General features: G+C 40.1%; 2 protein-coding genes across 2 annotated transcripts; both read right to left on the reverse strand.

Moving 5' to 3' along the window:
• Window positions 1–801: 801 nt before the first annotated feature.
• On the reverse strand, window positions 802–12,900 carry LOC134333144 (troponin C, skeletal muscle). Its single transcript, XM_063014996.1, has 6 exons — window positions 12,810–12,900; window positions 9,268–9,322; window positions 8,119–8,262; window positions 7,920–8,034; window positions 1,992–2,128; window positions 802–1,189 (listed from the first exon to the last, which is right to left on the reverse strand). Exons 1-6 carry the CDS (start codon window positions 12,810–12,812, stop codon window positions 1,158–1,160), a joined length of 486 nt encoding a protein of 161 aa, XP_062871066.1. The 5' UTR covers window positions 12,813–12,900; the 3' UTR covers window positions 802–1,157.
• An 8,322-nt stretch (window positions 12,901–21,222) lies between these two features.
• Window positions 21,223–23,763, reverse strand: sinup (siaz-interacting nuclear protein). Its single transcript, XM_063015775.1, has 5 exons — window positions 23,667–23,763; window positions 23,468–23,578; window positions 23,284–23,365; window positions 21,531–21,660; window positions 21,223–21,420 (listed from the first exon to the last, which is right to left on the reverse strand). Exons 1-5 carry the CDS (start codon window positions 23,725–23,727, stop codon window positions 21,310–21,312), a joined length of 495 nt encoding a protein of 164 aa, XP_062871845.1. The 5' UTR covers window positions 23,728–23,763; the 3' UTR covers window positions 21,223–21,309.
• Between the last annotated feature and the right edge of the window lie 343 nt (window positions 23,764–24,106).

A 24,106-nucleotide genomic window follows, 5' to 3' on the forward strand; every position in this document is an offset into this window, starting at 1 on the left:
ATTAAAAATATATATAAAAAACAGTCTGTTAGGATATTTGTTGGGTGAACATAACCACACAGGTGGTGCTGTGGCTCATGTCATCAGCAGAGTGAAACCGTAAACCCCTCGAAAAACTGCTGGCGTGCAGAACTTAAGTATGCCCTGAATAGAAAATGAATTTAGGCCGTGAAATGTCTCAGGCTACAACCCAACCTTACCAAAAAATAAAAAATAAACAGCAGCGCAGGTAACCCAAACCCTGGCGTCCGGATCACACACTCCTTATGTGGTCTGTGTTTCCTGATTGGGGGGTTGCAAGTTAGTGGATTGGAGAAATAAAATTAGCGGCCAAGAAATTTAATCAAGAGGGAGGGGGGAAAGTACTATATATCATGCCTTAGAGGCGATATGTTTTTTAAGAATTCAGGGTTGTGCGGACCACAAGAGACATCGTAACCTGTCGGGCTGAAAACAAAATAGTGACACCAATCTGGACAGGGTGTCAAAGGATTGTATGGCTGGTCAGAACTAAGAAGGACAAGACGTTAGAGATCATTGAAGGAAAGAAGAAAAACTGGAGCTGCTCTGGAAGGCATAATGGATGAAACCTGGTTGTCTAGAAGCATTGATTATAATAGACTGAAGGTTTTGGATACAAGGACTGATCACCTGATTTACACCTTTCCAGTGTAGCTTAAACACTCATAGAAACAACCCCCCTGCTTTAAAAGCTGACAGATTCAAACCTAAAGTAAAGAGTTCTTTACTTTATCCACTAGGATGTGCGATTTCGATTTAGAAGGACCAGAAGACAGAAAGTCAGATTGACTCTGGTTTATTTAGGAACATTACAGGGTGGGACAAGAAGGTCAAAAGTAGGAAAGAGGTCTGAAGGAATTGTATATCATGTGTCCAGAAGGAGCAGGGCGCACAGGCGGGCAGCTGAAGAAAACCTGGAGGTGGGGTGGGGGGTGGTGGGAAAGTGAAGTCCTTTTAAAAGGTTCGATGGCTATTTATAGACGTTTCGAGTCTTAAAGAGAAAGTTCCAGAAGAATGTCAACTCTGTTTCCCTTTATTCATTTGATTACGGTTTCGAGATGTTTCTTCAGTGAGATTTTTGTGTTGTTTTAAGCACAGGACTTGGGGCCCGAGCGGATAGGTGGAAGGTGGCACTTTTACTGGACGTTCTCCATCATTTTTAAGAACTCTGAAATAATAAAAAATAAAAACGTAAAAATATATTAATGACATTTTAATTTGCATCATTAGCTTGGCGTCTAATAACTGGACTAGAATCGGGTCTGTAATACATATACACATTAATTAAAGTATTAATTTAATTATTTATTTATCTACTGTTCAATTAACAATACTATCCTGATCAGAATCATGGTCCTAGAATGCAAAAGCACACAGAACAACAGTCCATCCCAGGGCATCACACACACACACACTGATTGTCATGATTCTTTACCTAGATGAGTAGTCAGTTCACCAGGAGAATGGGAGTTGGCAGGAAACCAGAGTACCTGGATGAAAACCAGGTCCCCGGTGCTGTCCAGCTTCCCACTTTGTAGTTCTCCCCTCATGTGTACGTGTCAGCCAACAGGACTCAGGTAATCTGTGTGTGTGTGTGTGTGTGTGTGTGTGTGTAAAATAAAACGAGTGAGATATTAAAATAGAAAATCCTATACAGTATGTCGCCCTCACAGCAAGATGATCCTGGGTTCGATTCCCAGTTAAAGTGGTCTGTATGGAGTTTGCATGTTCTCCCCATGTCTGTGTGGGTTTCCTCTGGGTGCTCCGGTTTCCTCCCACAGTCCAAAGACATGCAGTCAGGCTAATTGGAAATACTAAAGTCCCCCTAGGTACTGTATGAGTGTGTGTTTGCCCTGTGATGGACTGGCATCCTGTCCAAGTTATTTTCTGCCTATTGCCCAGTGAATTGGACCCACCAGTAAAACTGCCAATGAATGAATGAATTTGTACATGACTGGTGTTCAGTTTACCATCAAAGTCAAGTTTGCCATCTTTGTTTGTGTCTCCATCAACCATGAGCTCCTCCATCTCTTCTTCTGAGATTGGCTCTCCAGTAGCACGCAGAATGTCTGCAAACTCCTCCCGGTCGATAAAACCATCTCCATTCCTGTTTATTTCCATCACAAAATAGAAAACAGAACATCAGTACTGGGCATTTGTGGAAACCACTTAATTTTAACACTAAATAAGCACTGCAGTGGTAAAATTAAATATAATTATACATGATGTCCACAGGTTTATTCATTTGTTCAAAATTGCATTTTCTTTCTTAAAGATTACAGCATTTATTTTGGTGTAATCAAGCCACTGGATCAATTTTAGAAGCTTTTATTTATTTAATCATCTTTAATAACCACATCAACCTGAGGGTTGTGTTAGAGTTGTAGGTAAAACCACTGCATGCAATAAATACACCCTGAACTGTATGACAACTCATTGTCCCCTAAACTCAAAATCTTTGAAACTCGACGCCTTTTGTCGAGATATTTGTACCCTTGAACTCAACATTTCCCTTAAACTCATTGTGTTCACTTAAAATAGTTTTTTCAGCACTGGGCTTGAGCGGTGCAATAAGACATCATCAAAGTGTGCATATGAGACGAATCTGCATTTGTGTGGAATAACCGTCAGATTCACTCTGAAAGCTCAACATGTATCTGTGTTTAGCTGGATTTTCCTCACCGTTTCACTTTAAACTTGTGTTATAGCTCGGGATTCTGAGAAATTGTAAGAATCAGCTTTTTTTTTTTAAGAGAGTCTAAAACGCTTATCGTTTTAAACCTCTCTTAATTATTACTTCTCATAAGTTCTCTCCACTAATGAAATTCCTCGCTCATTTTAGTACGTCACATTATTTATTTTTAACTGTTTTCTATTGTATTTCAGTGTTTTTTTTTAATTATATTTGTGTTATTTTCAGTGTATAAGTGTCAAAAACAACCCCATTGTTTTAAATTAGCCTAAAACATATGCAGTTCAACAGGACGATGGAATGCATTAACAGGTTTTCCATACATCTCTATGGGAAGAAATACCTCAAGGTACCACTGCACTCACTCACTCATTTACTCACTCACCTATTTACTCAACTCAAATGTAGCTTTATTGACATGACAAAAATATGAACAGTAGTATCGCCAAAGCTTAGTTCCATACTAAGTAAATATAATAAAAAGAAAATAATAGCAATAGCAAATATACAATATCTAAAAAAGTTACAGATATACATATACAAATTTAAGAAAAACAGTGCAAGTAGTAATAATAATAAAAAAAAATCAAAAGTGGCAGTAAATGTAAGCAGTAATAAAAACAAACGTGCATGTGTGTGAGAGAGAGACATGGTCACCCACTGTCCCTCACCTAGTGACAGGTGTGTTTGTACAGTGCTGCTAGTGTGCAGTTCTCTCTGTGCTTCCCCAGTAGGTGGGGCAGTTTGTCCGAGTCTGGAAGGGAGTTAAAGGGGATGATGGTGTTGAATTTGGGGAAGAACTGGGTCTGAAACTGGTGGTATTCAGTGCATTGTGTGAGAAAATGCAGCTCTGTCTGTACTGTACTAAGAGTGCAATGCTGGCACTCTGGCACTCACTCACTCACTCACTCACTCACAATTAGTGGGAGTGTAATCCAGCTAGTCCATTTTTTGGATGCAACCAAACACTTGGAAGCAACCCACACAGACCTGGGGGAACATACCAAATCCCTGGCAGACAGTGGCCTAACAAAGGTATTGAGCTCAGGTCCACAGGAAGTACATAACCTGATGTTTCATCATGGCATACGGGATCAACCATTTATATTATAGACAAACTGGACAACAAAGGTATCAGGACACCCACCTATTGTTTGAATTCACATGTTTAAGCCACAACTGCTAACAGGTGTAAAAAATCAGTTATACCAAAGAATGTTCCAGAATGAATATGCCCTTGTGTACAAGGACATGAAGTAAAGCTGGGTTTAAAGAAACCTCAGTAGCCTGCACAGAGCCCTGACCTCAGCCCCACTGAACAGCTTTGGAATGAACTGGAAAATTAGTTTCAACTTTCTTGACCAACATCAGTGCCCAGCCATACAAACACCCTGTTGACTGAATGTGCACAAATCAAATGTCTACATAACTATCTTTATGTACAAGGATCATACAGTGACAACATTGTCAAGTGTAACTCAGTCATTTATATTCCTAGATCTAGCAGGTGTAAGTTTCGCCACAAGGGGGAGACATTATCACTGTAAAAGTTCTTATGTTCACCAGTTATAGCAGGGGTGTCAAACTCACGGCCCGATCCGGCCCGCGAGAGCTTGAACGACTTTATGATAGTTGTGATGGTTCGAGTCGTTACAGAGACGCGCTTATTATTAAATGAGACACCTGCGCCTTTAACCGGCAACTGGTGACATCGTAGTCATGGCAACTAACTTTGACCTTCGCTGAGAAGCCATGTGACTTTTACGGCAAAAGAACGAGGGTAGTAATGTAAACAATAATAATAAATATAAATCATTATCTTGCAGTATAATACCAAAGCATCGTCTGTAAGTAGTGGCGTTTATATTCTCAGTTGTTTGTAAATGTTTAGTGAGTATATCACAGCGCTTTAGTTACAAATTTACCATAATTAAATACAATCGTATAATCGTACTATAGCAATTAGTATCTTTACACAAAATTTTCACTCGTTAGCGCTATTTTACGTTTGGTTAAATCTCATATTGTACCAGATGTAACACTTGACTACAGCTGTGTGCTTTTACTGTATTAAGTTCTTTATTGTTTGTATTGTTTGTATTTTTACTTCATTCTGGTGCACACAGTGTATCACACAGCTGGGAAGCAAATAAACCGACTGTATTCTGAAGGGAGCTGTCTGTCTGTCTGTCTGTCTGTCTGTCTGTCTAGCTGAGCAAGGGGGATAAACTATTAGTGTGGGCAGAACAATTGTCTTAAAATACACTGTAAAATCCTACATTAACTGCATCTCTCAAAATAGAGATACAGTAGATGATGTTAAGAAATATATACACATAATCCCAAAGTGTACAAGAAGATAAGTAAGAAAATTAAGCAGAAGGAGGAAATTTAATGAAAGTGAAAACAAGTTTGTGCTTCAGGAAGAGAAACTGGTGTGTCTCTTGTGTTATGAGGCCGTGTCTGTGGTAAAGGAGGACAATATAAATGCAGAATTTAGCCTCCAAGAAAAACAACAGACTGCAATCACAGCAGAATACGTTACAATCGGCCCTTTGAGGGCCACCATAATGCTGATGTGGCCCTCGGTGAAAATGAGTTTGACACCCCTGAGTTATAGTGACCTTTTGAACAATGTAGCAAGATGTATGTCTGCTTTCTGTACTTTACACCTGTTTACTTCCGGTTAGAGCCCGCTACACATCTGGACATCTGATCGCCTCAATTTAGGGTTCTATCAGTGTATTTTATAGTGTCTTGCTGTTTTTTCACTTAAAAACAGTAGCGAGTCACGTTATCTAGCTAGGCAAGTTGGCTACAGAAACATTTAAAAAGGCATAGTGAAGTTTATGAGGATTTACATTTTAATTTGCCACCTATGATCAGTTAGTACCGCTACCACTAGTAGCATTATACATGCAAATAAAGTTAATGTCATGTCAGTGTTTTTAAATAAAGTGGCAGTAGTAGTTAATAAACAATGTTCATAAATCTGGGGAACCTTTAAGCTTCTCACCCTCGTAATCGAAGACGTAGCATTAGTAGACATGCACAGTTCAAAGCCATTCTCTAACAATAAGAACGCTAAGTTTTGTTTTTAGCAACTCCTTCAAGCACCATGTATAAAAGAGCCATGATTAATGCTAATCTGTTAGCACTGGTGCTACACTGAGTGAGCTGCTACTCTAAGAATAAAATTGAACAACTGAACAACTAAAACACTATATAAACAACACTAAACACTATAAAATACACTGATATAACACTAAATATAAATAACTCTTTGTAGAAGATTGATAAAAATGACTGAAACAAGTGAGGAGATCAGATGTCCAGATGCATAGCAGGCGCTAACCTGAAGTAAACAGATGCAGACATTGTGTTAGGTTCATTGATGTTGGCATTGGACATTAATGTGTCCTTGCTGAAGAGAATAAACAATGGATTTCAACACCACTGTGTTTACATTAGCAGTTATAGTGAATTTAACTATATTTAAACTAGAGATGCATGAGTACCGATACTGGTATCGGGTATTTGCGGCGACTGGTCAGCGCTAGATTTGCCGGCTCGGGAGCAACTCGGCGTTCACTCGGCGATCAAAACTCGGCTCTCGATCGCTAAGTGTGAACTATCCAACAACTCGATCCGACCGGATCAAGTTTTCTAGCACGTCAGATATCTGATCTGAGATGTGCGACAGGGAATGAGTGACATGACGAACAGCCAATGAGAACGCAGGATACGGTGTGAGGGGAAACGCAGGAGAGGAGTGTAAACAGGTGGGACAGGGGGATAATAAAGTTTATATCAGAATACACCGGCACACACACACACGTTTTACAGTATTTCTGACCTGATCGTTCTCTACAAAACATAACAACAAAACACCAACATTGCAAAAATATTTATTAACCTCCAACTCACTACAGAACAATCCGTGCTATTCGTGTTGCCAAATCCACTCAGATTCATTTATTTTTCCTCTTTGATTTCATCACATCAGCGCACAAACACTTTGATCATTCGCTACTTGTTGACGTGCATTTTTGGACGTGGTATCATTAAACTTCTCGTCACTTCTCACGTGTGTTTTTGTTTAAAATAAGTATTGGTATCGGTATCGGCAAGTACAAAAATACATGTATTGGTATTGATGCATCCCTAATTTAAACTATAAACTATAGTTTTAGTGTCAGACATCCCAAGTTGCAAAAACTGATTTCAGGGAGGTACCCCCGGACCCGGACACCAAAATCCCCCAAAATCTCCCCCTTACTTAGTGCACTAGATAGTGTACTAGATAATAGACTTATGTTTTTTTTACATAATGCTTTAGGTAGTGTATTATTTAACAGATTTAGGTTCTCTACATAGTGCACTAGATTGTATAACAGATCACGGATTTATGTTCCCTACATAGTGCACTAGATAGTATTTTAGATATGAATTTATGTTTCCTACGTAGTGCACTAGAGTGTGAATTAGATCATTGGTTTATGTTCCCTACACAGTGCACTAGATTGTATATCAGATCACGGATTTATGTTCCCTACATAGTGCACTAGATAGTGTATTAGATAACGCATTATGTTCACTACATAGTGCACTAGAAAGTATAACTAGATGATGATTTGTGTTCCTTACATAGTGCACTAGATAGTATATTACACAATTAATTATGTTCCCTACATAGTTCACTAGAAAGTATTTTAGATATGAATTTATGTTCCCTACACAGTGCACTAGATTGTATATCAGATCACGGATTTATGTTCCCTACATAGTGCACTAGATAGTGTATTAGATAATGCATTATGTTCACTACATAGTGCACTAGAAAGTATATTTGATCATAGATTTATGTTCCCTACCTAGTGCACTAGACAATATATTAGACAATTGGTTTATGTTCCCTACACAGTGCGCTAGATTGTATATCAGATAACGGATTTAATACACCATCGGGGAAAAAAGTCTGTGTCGCCTGCGTGCGTGTGTGTGTGTGTGTGTGTGTGTGTGTGTGCGCTCTTGGCCGCTTGTTCTAGATTCCAGGAGATTTTATCTGACTTGCGAGCATCAGGGAGCCGATATGTATATGCGGGAGACTCCCGGAACTTTCGGGAGACTTGGGATGTCTGTAGTGTTTTGGCGTATAATTTAGACTACGAATCAGTAGAGCAGAAAAGTACAATGAGTTACATACTTGTCAAAGATTCTGAAGCATTCGGACAACTCCTCCTCACTCTTTCCTGCCTGGTCCTCCTTCATCTGCTGCACCATCATCACCAAGAACTCCTCAAAGTCAATAGTACCGCTGCCTGATACATCAGCAATACATCACATGGTCATTTCAGTGTCATGTTAACACTTAAGTCACGTCAAGTATAATGACGCTTACATACCATCCTCATCAACCTCCTCGATGATGGCATCCAGCTCCTCTCTGCTTGGATTCTGACCCAGCATCCTCATCACGGTACCCAACTCTTTGGTGCTGATGTCACCGCCACCATCGGTGTCAAACATGTCGAATGCGGCTTTAAACTCTGTTAATTACAAAAAATGGTATTCAAATATTGATTAAGTTCCCCTATTTTTAAACCCCTATCTACCCAATTTAGTCACTGCCAATTTTCCACCACTCAACAATGTTGCATAAGAGCTAGCAATCTACACTATATTGCCAAAAGTATTCGCTCGTCTGCCTTCACACGCATATGAACTAGAGTGACTCCAATTCTTAATCCATAGGGTTTAATATGATGTCGGCCCACCCTTCGCAGCTATAACAGCTTCAACTCTTCTGGGAAGGCTTTCCACAAGGTTTAGGAGTGTGTTTATGGACATTTTTGACCATTCTTCCAGAAGCGCATTTGTGAGGTCAGACACTGATGTACGAGAAGACCTGGCTCGCAGTCTCCGCTCTAATTCATCCCAAAGATGTTCTATCGGGTTGAGGTCAGGACTCTGTGCAGGCCAGTCAAGTTCTTCCACACCAAACTCGCTCATCCATGTCTTTATGGAGCTTGCTTTGTGCACTGGTGCGCAGTCATGTTGAAACAGGACAGGGCCATCCCCAGACTGTTATGCTGAAGCATTAAGAGTTCCTTTCACTGGAACTAAGGGGCCGAGCCCAACTACTAAAAAACAAGCCCACACCATAATCCCCCCTCCACCAAACTTTACACTAGGCACAATGCAGTCAGACAAGTACCGTTCTCCTGGCAACCACCAAACCCAGACTCGTCCATCGGATTAATCATAATACATACAAATGTTCAATTTACATTGTTGGCATTTAGCAGACGCTTTTATCCAAAGCAACTTACATTACTGTGACAGTATGCTGTCTAAGCAATTGAGGGTTAAGGGTCTTGCTCAAGGGCCCAACAGTGGCAACCTGGCAGTGGTCGGGCTTGAACCAGCAACCTTTCGATTACTAGTCCAGTACCCTAACCGCTAGGCTACAGCTGCCCTCTGATGTTCTAATGATGTATTTATTAATAATACAGTTAGATGAGGAGCTAACAAATCAATGCTTGAAGCCTTACCAGTAATCATCTCCTCGCTCAGGAAGGAGCGTGCATCAGCCTGGGCGTCAGTTGGCTACGAAAAGAACAGAAATAAAACCCACTATAAACCATTTTTAAGATCTTACTTTCCCAAAGAAAACACACTGAGCTACCATGGGCCACCTAGAACTACTGAACACAACCTGGACAGGGTGCCAGTTCACTCAAGGGCCACACAGAATCACATATTTTTTAGCCTCTTACACTAGAGGTTATTTAGTGCAGCATGGAGTGCATGGAGTACCAACAGGAAACACAGGGAAAACATGCAAAACTCAAAAAAGACAGTGGTAAGAGTCAAGACCTAAACCCAGGACCTCAAGAACCATTCAACTTTTAGATGTTGTTATTTATTTTATTGTATTTCTCAGGTAGTAAAAGCACTTAAATTTTATTTAATGTAATGTCATTTGTATTTTTACCACCAATAAATCCTGATCAGGGTCGTGGTGGGTCTGGTTTCCTCTGAAACACCAGGTGCAAGGCAGGAATACACCCTAGACAGGGCACCAATCCATCCGCTTCGGCCATCCTCCTCCCTCAGACATAGCCAATTGTTCCTATGCACCTGGCCTGGCCACCTGATACTACCTGCTTTGATCTGCTTTATCCTGGTCAGGGTCACGGTGGGTCTCGTTTCCCCAGAATTACTGCCCGTAATGCATTAACACACCTCAGACAGGACGCCAATCCAACGCAGGGCCAACCACCCACACTCCTCTGACTCAGCCAATCATGCCTGTATGTAGACGCCTGACCAGCCAATAGTACCGCTGAGAATTTGAACCCTAGATCCCAGAAGTAGTCGGCAAATGTAACTTACCACTGTGCCAAAATACTGTATATTCTGTTGCTCATTACTCTAATTTGTGGCAATACTGGCCCAGTAATTGCATTTAGTAACTGTATTTATTTTACTCTGGTACTAATGGACATGTTAATGTTTCCATGTTAATGTAAACTTAACAAGCTCAGTAATAGATAGGATTAGATCCTGTCTAACTGGGTGTGAATATTAGGTTGCACTTGGTACTTTGGGTACTTTGATTCAAGCACATTGCAGGCATATTAGTACAAATTTTGGGCCATCATTCCAGACAATTATGTTTCCCTAATTAATTACTAGTAATTAGTACATATAGGACTTTGATATTTTAATTAACAAATTTTTTATGCACTGGGAGCTATTTGGCCTCTGCGTTCATCAGGGCCCTTGGCTATGTTATGCTGTATTTTGTTGAGAGCAACAAGGGTTGACTCTGGGACCTTTGTTATTTAATCTTTCTATGAATACAGTTAGTGTAGCTTCACAGCAAGAAAGTCTAGGGTTTAATTCCCATGTGGAGCAAACTGGGTCCTTTCTGTGTGGACTAGGCATGTTCTCCCTGTGTCTTTATGGTTTTCCTCCAGGTGCTCTGGTTTACTCCCACAGTCCAAAGACACGCTATCAGGTTAATTGATACTAAAATTTCCCTAAGTGTGAATGTGTGTGCCCTGTGATGACCTTTCAAGGGTGTTTCCAACCTTTAACCCAGTGAATAATACTCACCACAACCCTGAATAGAATAAAGCAGTGGTAAAACTGACATAACTTAAATACATGTACATTCTTTCATTATTTTATAAGCTACAGCATACAGATTAACACTGTGGGCATACTGTAGCCCCAATGTTACACTGTACACTTTGACCCCACGGAACCCCCACTAACCAGATATTATTAGGCTGGCGGACCATTCTAAGTCATTCTAAGAATTACAATGACCCCAACAGGGTAATAACATGTTGTCCTAGTTAGTATGAGTGTATTAGGTGCAGCAGTGTTGTTGGGCTTTCAAAACACCCCAATGTCAACCCCAATCCCACTAGGGGAAGACTAGTGCCGCAACTAAAAATAAAACCAACACTGTTCTGTGACAGTGGTAGCTCAGTGGTTAAGGTACAGGACTAGTGATCAGAAGGTTGCTGCTTCAAACCCCACCATCACCAAGTTGCCACTGTTGGGTCCCTGAGCAAGGCCCTTAACCCTCAATTGCTTGAATTGTATTCAGTGATTAGTGTAAATCACTTTGGATAAAAGCGTCCGCTAAATGCCACGAAAATGTTAATGATCGGCACTTTTTTTTTCTCACTAGTGGTTAAGGTACTTGACTAGTAATCAAAAGGTCGCTGGTTCAGAAAGTCTCAAGTGATAAAAGGCTACAGAAAGAGTAACACAGTCTTTAAAGTGCTAGCAGGATATGTGTAGCTAATACAGGGGCCATTTAGTTCAAACAGTATTTAAATATCCCAAAAACACTGCTGCACCTGATACAATCATACCAGAACAATTTCAATACCATATCTAGTAATCACGTTCAGAATCCTATTAGGTTATTAATGTTTACACGTTTTTCTTTCGCTACATTTGTTGTAAGTGGTAAAGTTAAAATATTTATGTCCCTCATTCCATTTGCTGAAAAGTAATTAGTACTTATTTCAATAAAAGGTCAGATTAGATTTACATTTATCCAAGGCGACTTGGAATACCCTGTGCATTAAGCTGCGCAAACCTTATACACACTTGGGATCCAAAATACTAGAAATCCCAACAGATATGTAAATAATGCACTCATGGCACTAATATAGCTGTAATTAATGCCTTCAAAGGCTGACGAGTGATACAGAAGAAGACTGGCATTATCATAAAGCTCTTTCATCTCAAATGTCTCCTTGTCTATCGTTACAAGACAAATGCCAAAAGTTTACTTTTACTCTTGTCTTCCTCTCACTCTCTCTCTCTCTGTGTTTCTATGCCAAACATACAAACACATGCTTGCATGTTACCGTCACTAACCACAAACGTTCCACAAGCATGCACTACACTTCACACACTTCATTACTAGATGATGCTACTTTATTAACGTTCAATCGCAGATGATACTACATGACTATACTATTTTAAAGCATCTCTATACACAGATGAATGTCCATGAACATCCGTATCTGCTGCTTAAATCTTAAAACCCCCCAATATCAGTTCCTTTCACTTGTATTCATACAAATGGAAACAGAACCAGAAATCTTCTAGAACAAAGTGAGATAAAATGATGACCTACGAATAGACCAATTCTCCAGCAATGTTATGACACAAATAATTAGCCAGAAATTGAGGAGAAATATTATAACCATAAGAACTAATTGGTATTACAGTAAACTTACAGTAATCTATAGAACTTACAGTAAGAACAAAAGGAATATCTATCTATCTATCTATCTATCTATCTATCTATCTATCTATCTATCTATCTATCTATCTATCTATCTATCTATCTATCTATCTATCTATCTAATCTATCTATCTATCTATCTATCTATCTATCTATCTATCTATCTATCTATCTATCTATCTTCTTAGTTATCAAGGTTGAGTAGGTGTGACAGAGCAGTAAAATCACCAAGCTATACTAGACACCATCCCTCCAGGAAATGCCCTCCTCTATATACATCCCAATAACTGTAGCTCATTTCCGTGCTCTTACCATGTTGAGGGCCTTTTGTGCTCAGTACCCGAAGAACAAAACACAAAAATAAGGTCTTTGTGTCTGAACAGTGTCCAACCAAAGATCTGGATGTTCTTCTAATAAGTACCCCTTTCCTAATTCTACCTTTAGACTAGAAGGATTCTGACCAATGTGTGTCTTGCTTACATTAAAAGTACCACCCCTTTCTTTCATCCTACTATTATACACAAGCTCCTTGGAGAAAACTTGATTGACCTATATTTAGATGAAGCACACCCAATGCCATTTATCAAAAGAATTGTGGGGGGGGAGCTGTTAGGTTATTTTTGCAGTGGATAAACAGAGATTCCGAAAGCAGGTGGACACTTGCCATTATACACACTCGTGTGCACACATGTTTATACAGCGCGATGAAAGGAGGGTAAAATTTGCGTCGTCATACGTATGTTCCAACAACCCTGTCTGAAAGTGATGTTAAAGCTTTATGTGTTAGTATGACTCAAAGCAAGACCAAACCCAAGAACATTCCAGAATTCTGCATCCTCCTTATTCTTTTTTATGTATGTTGTATCACAGCCAGGGAGTTACTTGTCTTCAGTCAGTACATCATTTACCACCTATGTGGTATCTGGTTTCTTGTGGCAATCCTTAGATGGAGATTCCTTGGCTTGGTGAATTAATCGAGATCCAGAACTCAGTCTTAAGAGATTGTGTGCAGCTGTTAGCAATGGGTGTGGCTAAAATAGCAGTATTTAACAATTAAAAGTGGTGTTAACATACTTTTGGCCATGTAGTGAATGATGACGGCCACCACATATGCTTTCCTTTGGAAAAAGTAGTTTATGTCTAGAGCTAAAGGATCTAGGTCCTCTTAAGCTACCTATTTATTCATGTAGCAGCTCCAATAACCATTACCAACTTGAGGTTCCTTTCAGTTTCTGCCTTTGTTTCTTGGGCCATTATAGATCCAAGTGAGTGCCTTTCTAAACTATGTCCAGTAAATTCAATTTACAACAGGTGAACTCCAGTTGAGTCCTAGACAAATATCACATATCAAGGGTAGTGAAAGCAAACATGATGCACCTGACCACAGTCAAGGGTCTGAATACTTTTTCTTTTTATATGAAATATCACTGGGCAACCCCAGTGAAAAGTGAAAAGTGCTGTAGGGAAAATGTGTAGGAAACAGCATTTAGGCTGCATTTTTTACTGCCAAACTTTGATAAAAACACAATGAATGTCCAAGGTTTTTTGTCCATTTGATGTGGAATACTATTTTGTACCTAAACAGCAAATTATAATAATTGCACAGTAAACATTTCATAATCAATTTCATAAACTGCATGAAATATAAACAAAATGAACAACTCTATTCTCAATTCTATTCAGTCATATACACTGATCAGCCATAACATTAAAACCACCTCCTTGTTTCTACACTCCCTGTCCATTTTATCAGCGCCACTTACCATATAGAAACACTTTGTAGTTCTACAATTACTGACTGTAGTCCATCTGTTTCTCTGCATGCTTTGTTAGCCCCCTTTCATGCTGTTCTTCAATGGTCAGGACCCCCACAGAACCGGTATTATTTGGGTGGTGGGTCATTCTCAGCACTGCATTGACACTGACATGGTGGTAGTGTGTTAGAGTGTGATGTGCTTGTATGAGTGGATCAGACACAGCAGTGCTGATGGAGTTTTTAAACACCTCACTGTCGCTGCTGGACTGAGAATAGTCCACCAACCAAAATTATATCCAGCCAACAGCGCCCCGTGGGCAGCGTCCTGTGACCACCGATGAAGGTCTAGAAGATGACCAACTCAAACAGCAGCAATAGATGACCGATCGTCTATGACTTTACATATACAAGGTGAACCAACTAGGTAGGAGTGTCTAATAGAGTGGACAGTGAGTGGACACGGTATTTAAAAACTCCAGCAGCGTTGCTGTGTCTGATCCACTTATACCAGCACAACACACACTAACACACCACCACCATGTCAGTGTCACTGCAGTGCTGAGAATGATCCACCACCTAAATAATACCTGCTCTGTGGTGGTCCTGTGGGGGTCCTGACCATTGAAGAACAGCATGAAAGAGGGCTAACAAAGCATGCAGAGAAATAGATGGACTACAGTCAGTAATCGTAGAACTACAAGGTGCTCCTATATGGTAAGTGGAGCTGATAAAATGGACAGTGAGTGTAGAAACAAGGAGGTGGTTTTAATGTTATGGCTGATCGGTGTATGAGCCATAAGCTCCTGAGCTTTGAACCGAAACATCTCTGTGATAGGGCGTGTTGCACCTCATTACGGAAGTGCCAGATAGAAGCTTCGTAATTGCGAACCCAGTTGCAGGACAAATAAACAAGGTAGAACAATACTGCGGCTGTAGTCACAAACAAAAGAAGTTTACAAAATAACCAGTGGCCAAAATAATGGAATAATGGAATTCACAACCTGAAGCAGAGGGGTGATTAGAACAGATAGATGATTACATGTGGAGTAGGGGATATTACTCTCCCAGAAAAGAAAAGGAGGATGTTCACCCCACACACATTAGGAGAGACAGGTAAGTATGCACTTACCCCACAATGGCATCCATGATAACCCCCAATGAAACATACGTCTGCTTTGTAAATATAGAAAGCATGGGAAAAAGGAAAGCAATGAAAGCTGAGCAATCACATCTTAATATTCACCTTGCCGATTTAGTATTATATAATGACATGCAACATGCTGAGATTTAGCTTTTTTTTAAAGTACAGTACATTTAAAGTCCTTTAAACTTTAATTTATTGTGGGTTTTATTGAAATATGTTGGAGAGACAGAGACTTATATTATTAACTCAGTGGTGTGGAAAGTTCTAGAATGAAATGTAACATCCTCAAAAGCTGTTGGAACGCCGCTCAGGTGGCGCAGCGGTAAAAAACACACGCTGGAACCAGAGCTGGGATCTCGAATACATCGTATCGAATCTCAGCTCTGCCTACCGGCTAAGGCTGAGCGGCCACATGAACAACGATTGGCGTGTTGCTCAGATTTGGGCGGGACTAAGCCGGATGGAGTCTCTCTCCCATGACTGGTGTAATTGCGACCTCTGCTGGCTGATTGATGGCACCTGCACAGAGATGAGAAAAGAGGGTGTCAGGGTGTGTTCTCTCCGTACACAACGCTGAGCTGCACCAAACTCATCAAAGTGCAGGTGATAAAAAACGCATACGGCTGCTGCCCACGTGTCGGAGAGGGCGTGGGTTAGCTTCGTTCTCCTCAATCAGAGCAGGGATCGGCATTGGTGGAGAGGAAGCATGACACAATCGGGCAATTGGACGCGCTATATATATATACAGTATATAAAGCTGTTGGAACATACAGTAGGTGTCACTGTATACTGTTTAGTAAGCTTAACGTCACCATGGGCTTCAAGGCTGCCATCGAAAGCAAGACCTTGATGCTTGACTGAAGCTGATGACAAGCTTGAAGAGAAAGCAGAAAAGCTTGTTAGACTTTGCCTAGTGTCACCTACGCTGACGCAGCTTCTAATTCACTGCAAACCTAATTATTGTGATTTTTTTAAGATAACACTTATCCATAAGTTGGCAGTCTGTGTTTTTTTTCTCCATTTTGCTGAGAAACCACTGTTCCTAAACTTAGATGTAAGTGCAGTCCTACCCAGGCCTATTTATATGGCTGTAGTCGACCATAATCTCTAATCACTGCACTCACACATGGCAGTAATATGACATTTTACAACTTTCAAAACAACCACGATGAATAATAAATCATCTTAGCTGGTCATGTTATACGTAATGTCACACAGTTATCGCTTTGCACAGATGGGTCAGCTTTCTCCTGCTCTCCAATGCCCTTTGTCTCGTGTTGCCTGCACAGCTTATTCTTGGTGTTCCTTGTCTTTTTTTGTTTTTCCACAAGCCCTAACAGAGAACATTTGCAGAAATCATTGGAATCCGCTGTTAGAAACATGTCCAATTACAATTGTATCTAAACTTTAACTGTGAATCTTATCCTACGTTCAGATCGGCAGCGATTTTTCACCTCTTCTCGCCCGAATTGCTGATCGCTCATCGCCCCGTGTTCACACCGGCAGCATCATTATCGCCTGTGGGTGTTTGCTTGCCATGGTTCAACTGACGCCAAGCAAGATCAGTTACAAATCAGATACCTTACCACTTGGTTTTTAACCACCAATGAAATGTGTTTCCATTAAAAATAAAAGTCCTGGAGGGAAACCGCTCATCTATAAATGTTATCTCTGCGTAGACCATCACTGTGTGCAGTAAACATGACAAGCTGTGATCAAACTGTGTTCATTAAGATTGCTGCTGTATATTTGTGAAAGATTGACACCGTTCACTATGAAGCATACTGTTTCAAGGTGGCAAGATAAAGTGTGTACCACTCGACTGAATGCTCAATTCTTATTGGTAACCGGCACATCGCTTCGCTCCTAATTTGCATAAAGTTAAACTCCACCTTCTTTGGATTACCAACGTTCGCTCCGCCTCCTGTCGCCAGCTCTAATAAAAAAAAATGAACGACAGCCGGTTGTTTCGTCACATCGCTTTCAGTCTGAACATAGGGTAAGACTTAGAACTCAGGTCTTTGGGTGGTGGGCACTGCTGCGCTACTCAAGCGCTTGTTCGGCAAATGCTATGGTCAACTATGGAAACTTGGACAGTTTCCATACTTGGTCAACTAGGAAAGTTTCTTGAAAAGTTTCAACATGGTCAACTATTAGGACCCTGCCATAGGGCAGTTCTAGCCTAGTGGTTAGGGTCCTGGACTAGTAATCAAAAAAGGTCACTGATTCAAGCCCCACCACTGCCAGGTTGTCACTGAGCAAGACCCTTAACCCTCAATATGTATGCTGGCACAGTAATGCCATGCCCAGGGCCCATGGTGAAAATGTAAATGTAATCTATTAGTGCTGTTTCTGTAAACAAAACCTAGGAAAAACAGCTTCATTTTAAGGTGGTATGCCTTACATGCTCACTCACTGCTGGCTTCAAAACTCTACAAGCTTGACAGAATAATTTGAAAGACAGAGTAGCCGCACAAAAGACTAAGAGCATCAAGTGTAATGCTAAGGATTGACTAGAGTGGTGTAAAGCACACCATTTTTAGACTACGGAGCAGTGGTGACGTTTTTTGAAGTGATAAATTGTGCATCACCATCTGTCATTCTGACAGAAACATCTGGGTTTGCCGAATGCCAGGAGAACGCTACCTGTCCAAAGAGGAATAATACTCAAGAAGCTCCAAATAAACATCTTGGTGTTAATAGCTAATATTTAGTATCTGCATTTGGAAAGGAGACTACAGCACATAGCAATTCCTGCGATCTGAAAGCTCAGTTAACAAGCGTATTCTCTCCTCAACTAGAGTCGAAGCATAAGCCGGAGTGAGTGACAACATCAGCTGGATAACACAAGTACCTACTCACTTAGTCAGTCACTCTCACATGATCCCCAGCGCTCCACCTATTTTCCTCACTCTATTCTTGGGACATTCTTAGGAGGAGCAGCTGAAGCGAGAAGACCGCCTTCAGACGTGTTCCAAACTAAATAAGGGAATTGAAGTTCAGAGTCCTCCAGTCGTCCTTTCCCACCTGTCTTGGATACCTTTTTACTGTGGCAGATTAGGTCTGAGGAGAATTAGCACCAGCCATCAATTACTAGATCTAAATAATACATGATTTAAACATATATTCAATATAGGATTTATTTCCAGCCTGATTATCACATGCAGCATGGGTTATTTTTGGTGGCTTTGTTTATGGAAACCCTTTTTTCTTAGTTAAAATCTTCTAGTATTTTATAAAGTCAATGGTGCATGCATCCTAGCCAGGTTCCCAGACACCATCACCAATCCTCCAGTTTGTATTGGGGATTACATTAGGTTATTTTTATAAAACTACTACAGTGTTTACATCAAACCTACCTTGAGTGTTTGCTGCTAAAAAGCTTGTTTTTTTTTACAAAAACCCAGGTTGCTTATGTTTGCTGGCATGAAGGTGGTGCTTTATGGTAAATTTGGAGACATGGTGAGCCTAAAAAGTATTAATCTTCTACAAATCTCCAACCATGGCCCTTGAACGAATGTTGTCCCTTCCTAACCATCTGAATTTAGTCAAGATAGTCTAACACATCTTGCTGACCATCAATCATGATAACCAAATGCTGTGATTATTGTTTATTAATACCAAATATTTACAGCCACTGTTGGGCTCTTGAGCAAGGCCCTTAACCCTGTCTGCTCCAGGAATGCTGTACAATTGCTCTTAGACCCCAGCTTCCAAACACACTGGGTATGCATCTATACATGACATATAAAGACATTCTGTGTAAAAGCATGTAAGACACATTTGAAGTCAGTTTTTCAGGGAGGATGGGTGGGGAGTTTTTTATTTTGGCAACTCCAACCACATTTGCTGGATTAATGCCGACATCAAACTGTGATGCCCACATAGCTGGTACACAGGAGCTAAAGCTGACTTCACTTTAATCAACAGTCTAAAATCAACTGATTTAAATAAGTTTATATTTAAAAGGATTATAATCCTGCATTTACCAACAATAACTATTGGTATCCACATACACCGATAAGGCATAACATTATGACCATTTCCTAATATTGTCTTGGTCCCCCTTTTGCTGCCAAAACAGCCCTGACCTGTCAAGGCATGGACTCCACTAGACCCCTGAAGGTGTGCTGTGGGATCTTCTTCAGCAATTTGAGCTACAGTAGCTCGTCTGTTGGATCGGACCACACGGGCCAGCCTTCGCTCCCCACGTGCGTCAATGAGCCTTGGCCACCCATGACCCTGTCGCCGGTTTACCACTGTTCCTTCCTTGGACCACTTTTGATAGATACTGACCACTGCAGACTGGGAACACCCCACAAGAGCTGCAGTTTTGGAGATGCTCTGACCCAGTCGTCTAGCCATCACAATTTGGCCCTTGTCAAACTCGCTTTTAACGCATCAACTTTGAGGATAAAATGTTCACTTGCTGCCTAATATATCCCCCCCACTAACAGGTGCTGTGATGATGAGATAATCAGTGTTATTCACTTCACCTGTCAGTGGTCATAATGTTATGCCTCGTCAGTGTACATTCAGACTTTCCTCTTGTAATAGCACCAATAACTCAATTCCTCACCTAACCCTTACCTTCATCTTTTTCTTTCTCTGTTCTAAATGTGATACATACAGCAATACATTCAGTCACATAGTAGTTATACAATACAGAGTGACTGATGCAGTACTAAATAAAGCACCATAGTGCATGGTGTAATAATCAGGGCCTAAGGTATAGAAATTGATCAAATGGAGGCAACATAAAGCCCACCTGCTTCAGGTTCTCTAAAGTTCACAAACAGCATCATGTACAATGGAAAACTGTTGGCATTTACCCTACTGGCACTGTATTTGACCTTTAATTTAACTTTTTGAGTAGTATTATGGGGTGGCATGATGCCACAGCAGTATGAGCTCTTGCCACTAATCATAATATGGGAGTCTAGCATGATTCCTGTCTTGCCTGCAGGGGTTTGCCTCAAGTACCCATTTTTTTTTTTTTTAAACAACCGATTAACTCTTTAATGGGCTCACTAAGAAAATATTGTTAAACAATTATTTACTGGCATTTCTTAGTTTCTTGGGAATAAACAAACAACAAACAATTAATATTATTTTACTAGTGCACACTAGTGCTGGTGTGTTGTGCTGGTATGACTGGATCAGACACAGCAGCGCTGCTGGAGTTTTTAAATACCGTGTCCACTCACTGTCCGCTCTATTAGACACGCCTACCTAGTTGGCCCACCTTGTAGATCTAAAGTGAGAGACGATCGCTCATCTATTGCTGCTGTTTGAGTTGGTCATCTTTTAGACCTTCATCAGTGGTCATAGGATGCTGCCCACAGAGCGCTGTTGGCTGGATATTTTTGGTTGGTGGACTATTCTCAGTCCAGCAGTGACAGCGCTGCTGTGTCTCATCCACTCATACCAGCACAACACACACTAACACACTAACACACCACCACCATGTCAGTGTCACTGCAGTACTGAGAATGATCCACCACCCAAATAATACCTGCTCTGTAGTGGTCCTGACTATTGAAGAACAGGGTGAAAGCAGGCCAAAAAAAAGCATGCAGAGAAACAGATGGACTACAGTCAGTAATTGTACAGGTAGAACTACAAAGTGCTTCTATATGGTAAGCTGAGCTGATAAAATGGACAGTGAGTGTAGAAACAAGGAGGTGGTTTTAATGTTATGGCTGATCAGTGTAGAATAAAGCTCTTTGTGGTCAGTGTTCCAAGGTGGCCCCGGACAAGCAGCAAACCGTGACTTTTCCTGATCACAAACCCCCCACCCAGTTTGTTTGATTTCAAGACAGTCGTAATGCTCCATAATTTTCATTTATTGCAAAGCTATTTAAGTGTTCTTATACTAAGACAAAATAAAACAATAATTTAAGCTCACATTGTTATTTTTCATGATGTGAGAAAGGGGTTTGAGGGATCGTAAGTGGCCGTGAACTCTGTCTCAGCACCAGTGGCTTGTACTTCCGCACTGGGTTGGCTCTGAACCTTGAACCCTGAAACAAGACAAGATCAATTAATCCCAGTAACACAAAGTTCTAATAGAACTGTAACAGTAAAGCAAGAATGTAAAATTCTGCAAGTGGCTAAGGGTAGAAAAACCAACCGATTCTAAAAGAACGTCCTCAGTCTGCCTGAGCTCCTCCAGTCTTCTCTCTCGTGCAGATCTTCTCACGGAGTCTCGTTCATCAAAGGAGAATGGGCATTGTCGGGTGTAGACCATCATCTGACTTGATCTACACTCCATAACATAAAAAAACTAATCATTTAAAATGATCATAATCATTCAACTTCTGTATCTTGCAAAATGGATTGTCCTACAGTGCAAGGCATATGTGCCCAGAAATCCATGTGACCATTCGACCTTCTTCCTAAGCTTCCTTGTCTAGTTCCTGTGCCTTAGTGTCTACTGTAGGTGCTTTTGATGATGGACAGGAGTTAGTATGGTCACTTTGCCTGGCCTTGTGTAACAGTCACCTAATTTGAACCACAGTAGCCCTTCTGTGGGATTTGTAATTACAGATCTGTACATTTTAACACTTCAGCAGTTTAGTAATATGCCATGTTGGATCAACTGCTTTAATATTGACTAAATACTAAACATTAGCTGTTTTTATGTGTATTTCTGGGCGGCACGGTGGCTAAGTGGGTTGCACTGTCGCCTCACAGCAAGAAGGTCCTGGGTTCGATCTGGGTCCTTTCTGTGTGGTGTTTGTATGTTCTCCCCGTGCCTGCGTGGGTTTACTCCGGGTGCTCCGGTTTCCTCCCACAGTCTAAAGACGTGCAAGTGAGGTGAATTGGAGACACCAAATTGTCCATGACTGTTCAATATAATCTTGTGAACTGATTAACCTTGTGTAATGAGTAACTACCGTTCCTGTCATGAATGTAACCAAAGTGTAAAACATGACGTTAAAGTCCTAATAAACAAAACAAACAAACATTGTGTATTTCTAGGTGGTTTTTATGGATTTTAAAATACATTTTGGCTGGAAACCACTAGCAATCTGGCAACCCTACAACCACGCTGAGATGTTCTAAAAGTCCATCACAGAAGTTCATCACGTTTTTGTCTGTACACAAATCATAGTCTGTACAATAGTCGACACAGTAAGTAGACATAATAATTAAGTATAATGATAATAAATGTATTGTAGGAGAAAAGTATTTGATGGCAAAATGTTTAAGGCTTCTGTATAATTCCCAGGTGAAGTGATCAAAGTTCTTTCTGTGTGGCGTTTGCATGTTCTCCTTGTGCGTGGGTTTCCTCCAGGAGCTCCGGCCCCCCCCAGTCCAAAGACATTTAAGTTAGATGAACTGGAGATACAAAATTAATCAGTGCAGTGTTTGACATTAAACTTAAACTGATAAATCATGTGTAACCTATAACTACTTGTCGTCATGAATGTAACCGAAGTATAAAACCTTACATTATTTATAATACCATTAGGGCAGCATCAGGATGTACTACTTCAGCCTGGATTTAAATGTTTCTCTAGCCTATTCACCTGGGGATCGAACCCAGGACCTTCTTGCTGTGATGGCGAGGTGCTACCCACCCGGTAGCCAGCATTAAGAAAAAAATATTATGAATGATTTGCTTCCTCATTCTCATTGGCCATCTGCAAACATTGCCATTATAAATAGTAATACTGATAATAAATCTAAATGTATTATACAACTAATTATACACCTTTTTTATTATTACAAAAAATTTTTTTAAAGTTGGTGCACATTTAATTACAGCTATAAATACAGCTGAAATTACAACTTTACCTCAGAAAAAAAAACCCCATTAAATGATCTGTTAAATTGACTAAAATAACAATTAATGATAAAATAAATAAAGAATTCATAACCTGGATATGATAGGAGAAAAATCCTCTCTGGACGGGTTGGGTGCTGAGGAAGAGAGAGCTGGAGACTGCAACCGATTCTCACCTAAAAAAGCATAATAAATCGTGTCGAATAAAATAAATACTAATATTTTATGAAATATAAATGATGAGAAGCATATAAGTAGTGAAGTGTGGCTTTATTTACATATTTCAGCCTGGCTGTTTCTCGGTAACGGACACACTGCGGCGATGTTGGTACACGGTTTAGAGCGCCGGTGAAAGTTCGGCCTCCACCGTTCAGCAGTTTGTTCCTTCTCTAATTAAAAATAAAACATTAACTGTAATATCTATTTTTAAACCTTTTTTATGATATTTTTGACCGCTTTTTTGTCAAAAGGACCAACCTGAACAGCTTTGTAGGCTGACAGGGCTGTCAGCACTCATTCTCCTCCGGTTTTCAGTCATTTTAAATATAAATGATAAACAGCCATTATATGGCACTCATCCTTCTAGACGGTTTTATATATAGCGCCACCCAGCGTCAAGGTACCAAGACCAATCACATCACACCTGTGTAGATGACGCTTTTAGTTCCCGCCCACTTTGTCGTTCGGAAGGTGGTTAATAAATATAAATTTAAATAAAAATAAATATAAATTTAAATAGAAATAGAAATATATAAATATATATATATATATATATATAATATAAATATATATATATATAACAGAATAGAATACACTCTAATACACGTCTAAGCTAATTTAATATAATATAATATAATATAATGTAATATAATGCAATGTAATATAAAACAATATATAATAGAATCTAAAATAATAAT

The sequence above is a fragment of the Trichomycterus rosablanca genome, chromosome 19, assembly GCF_030014385.1.
Source record: "Trichomycterus rosablanca isolate fTriRos1 chromosome 19, fTriRos1.hap1, whole genome shotgun sequence".
NCBI lineage: Eukaryota > Metazoa > Chordata > Actinopteri > Siluriformes > Trichomycteridae > Trichomycterus > Trichomycterus rosablanca.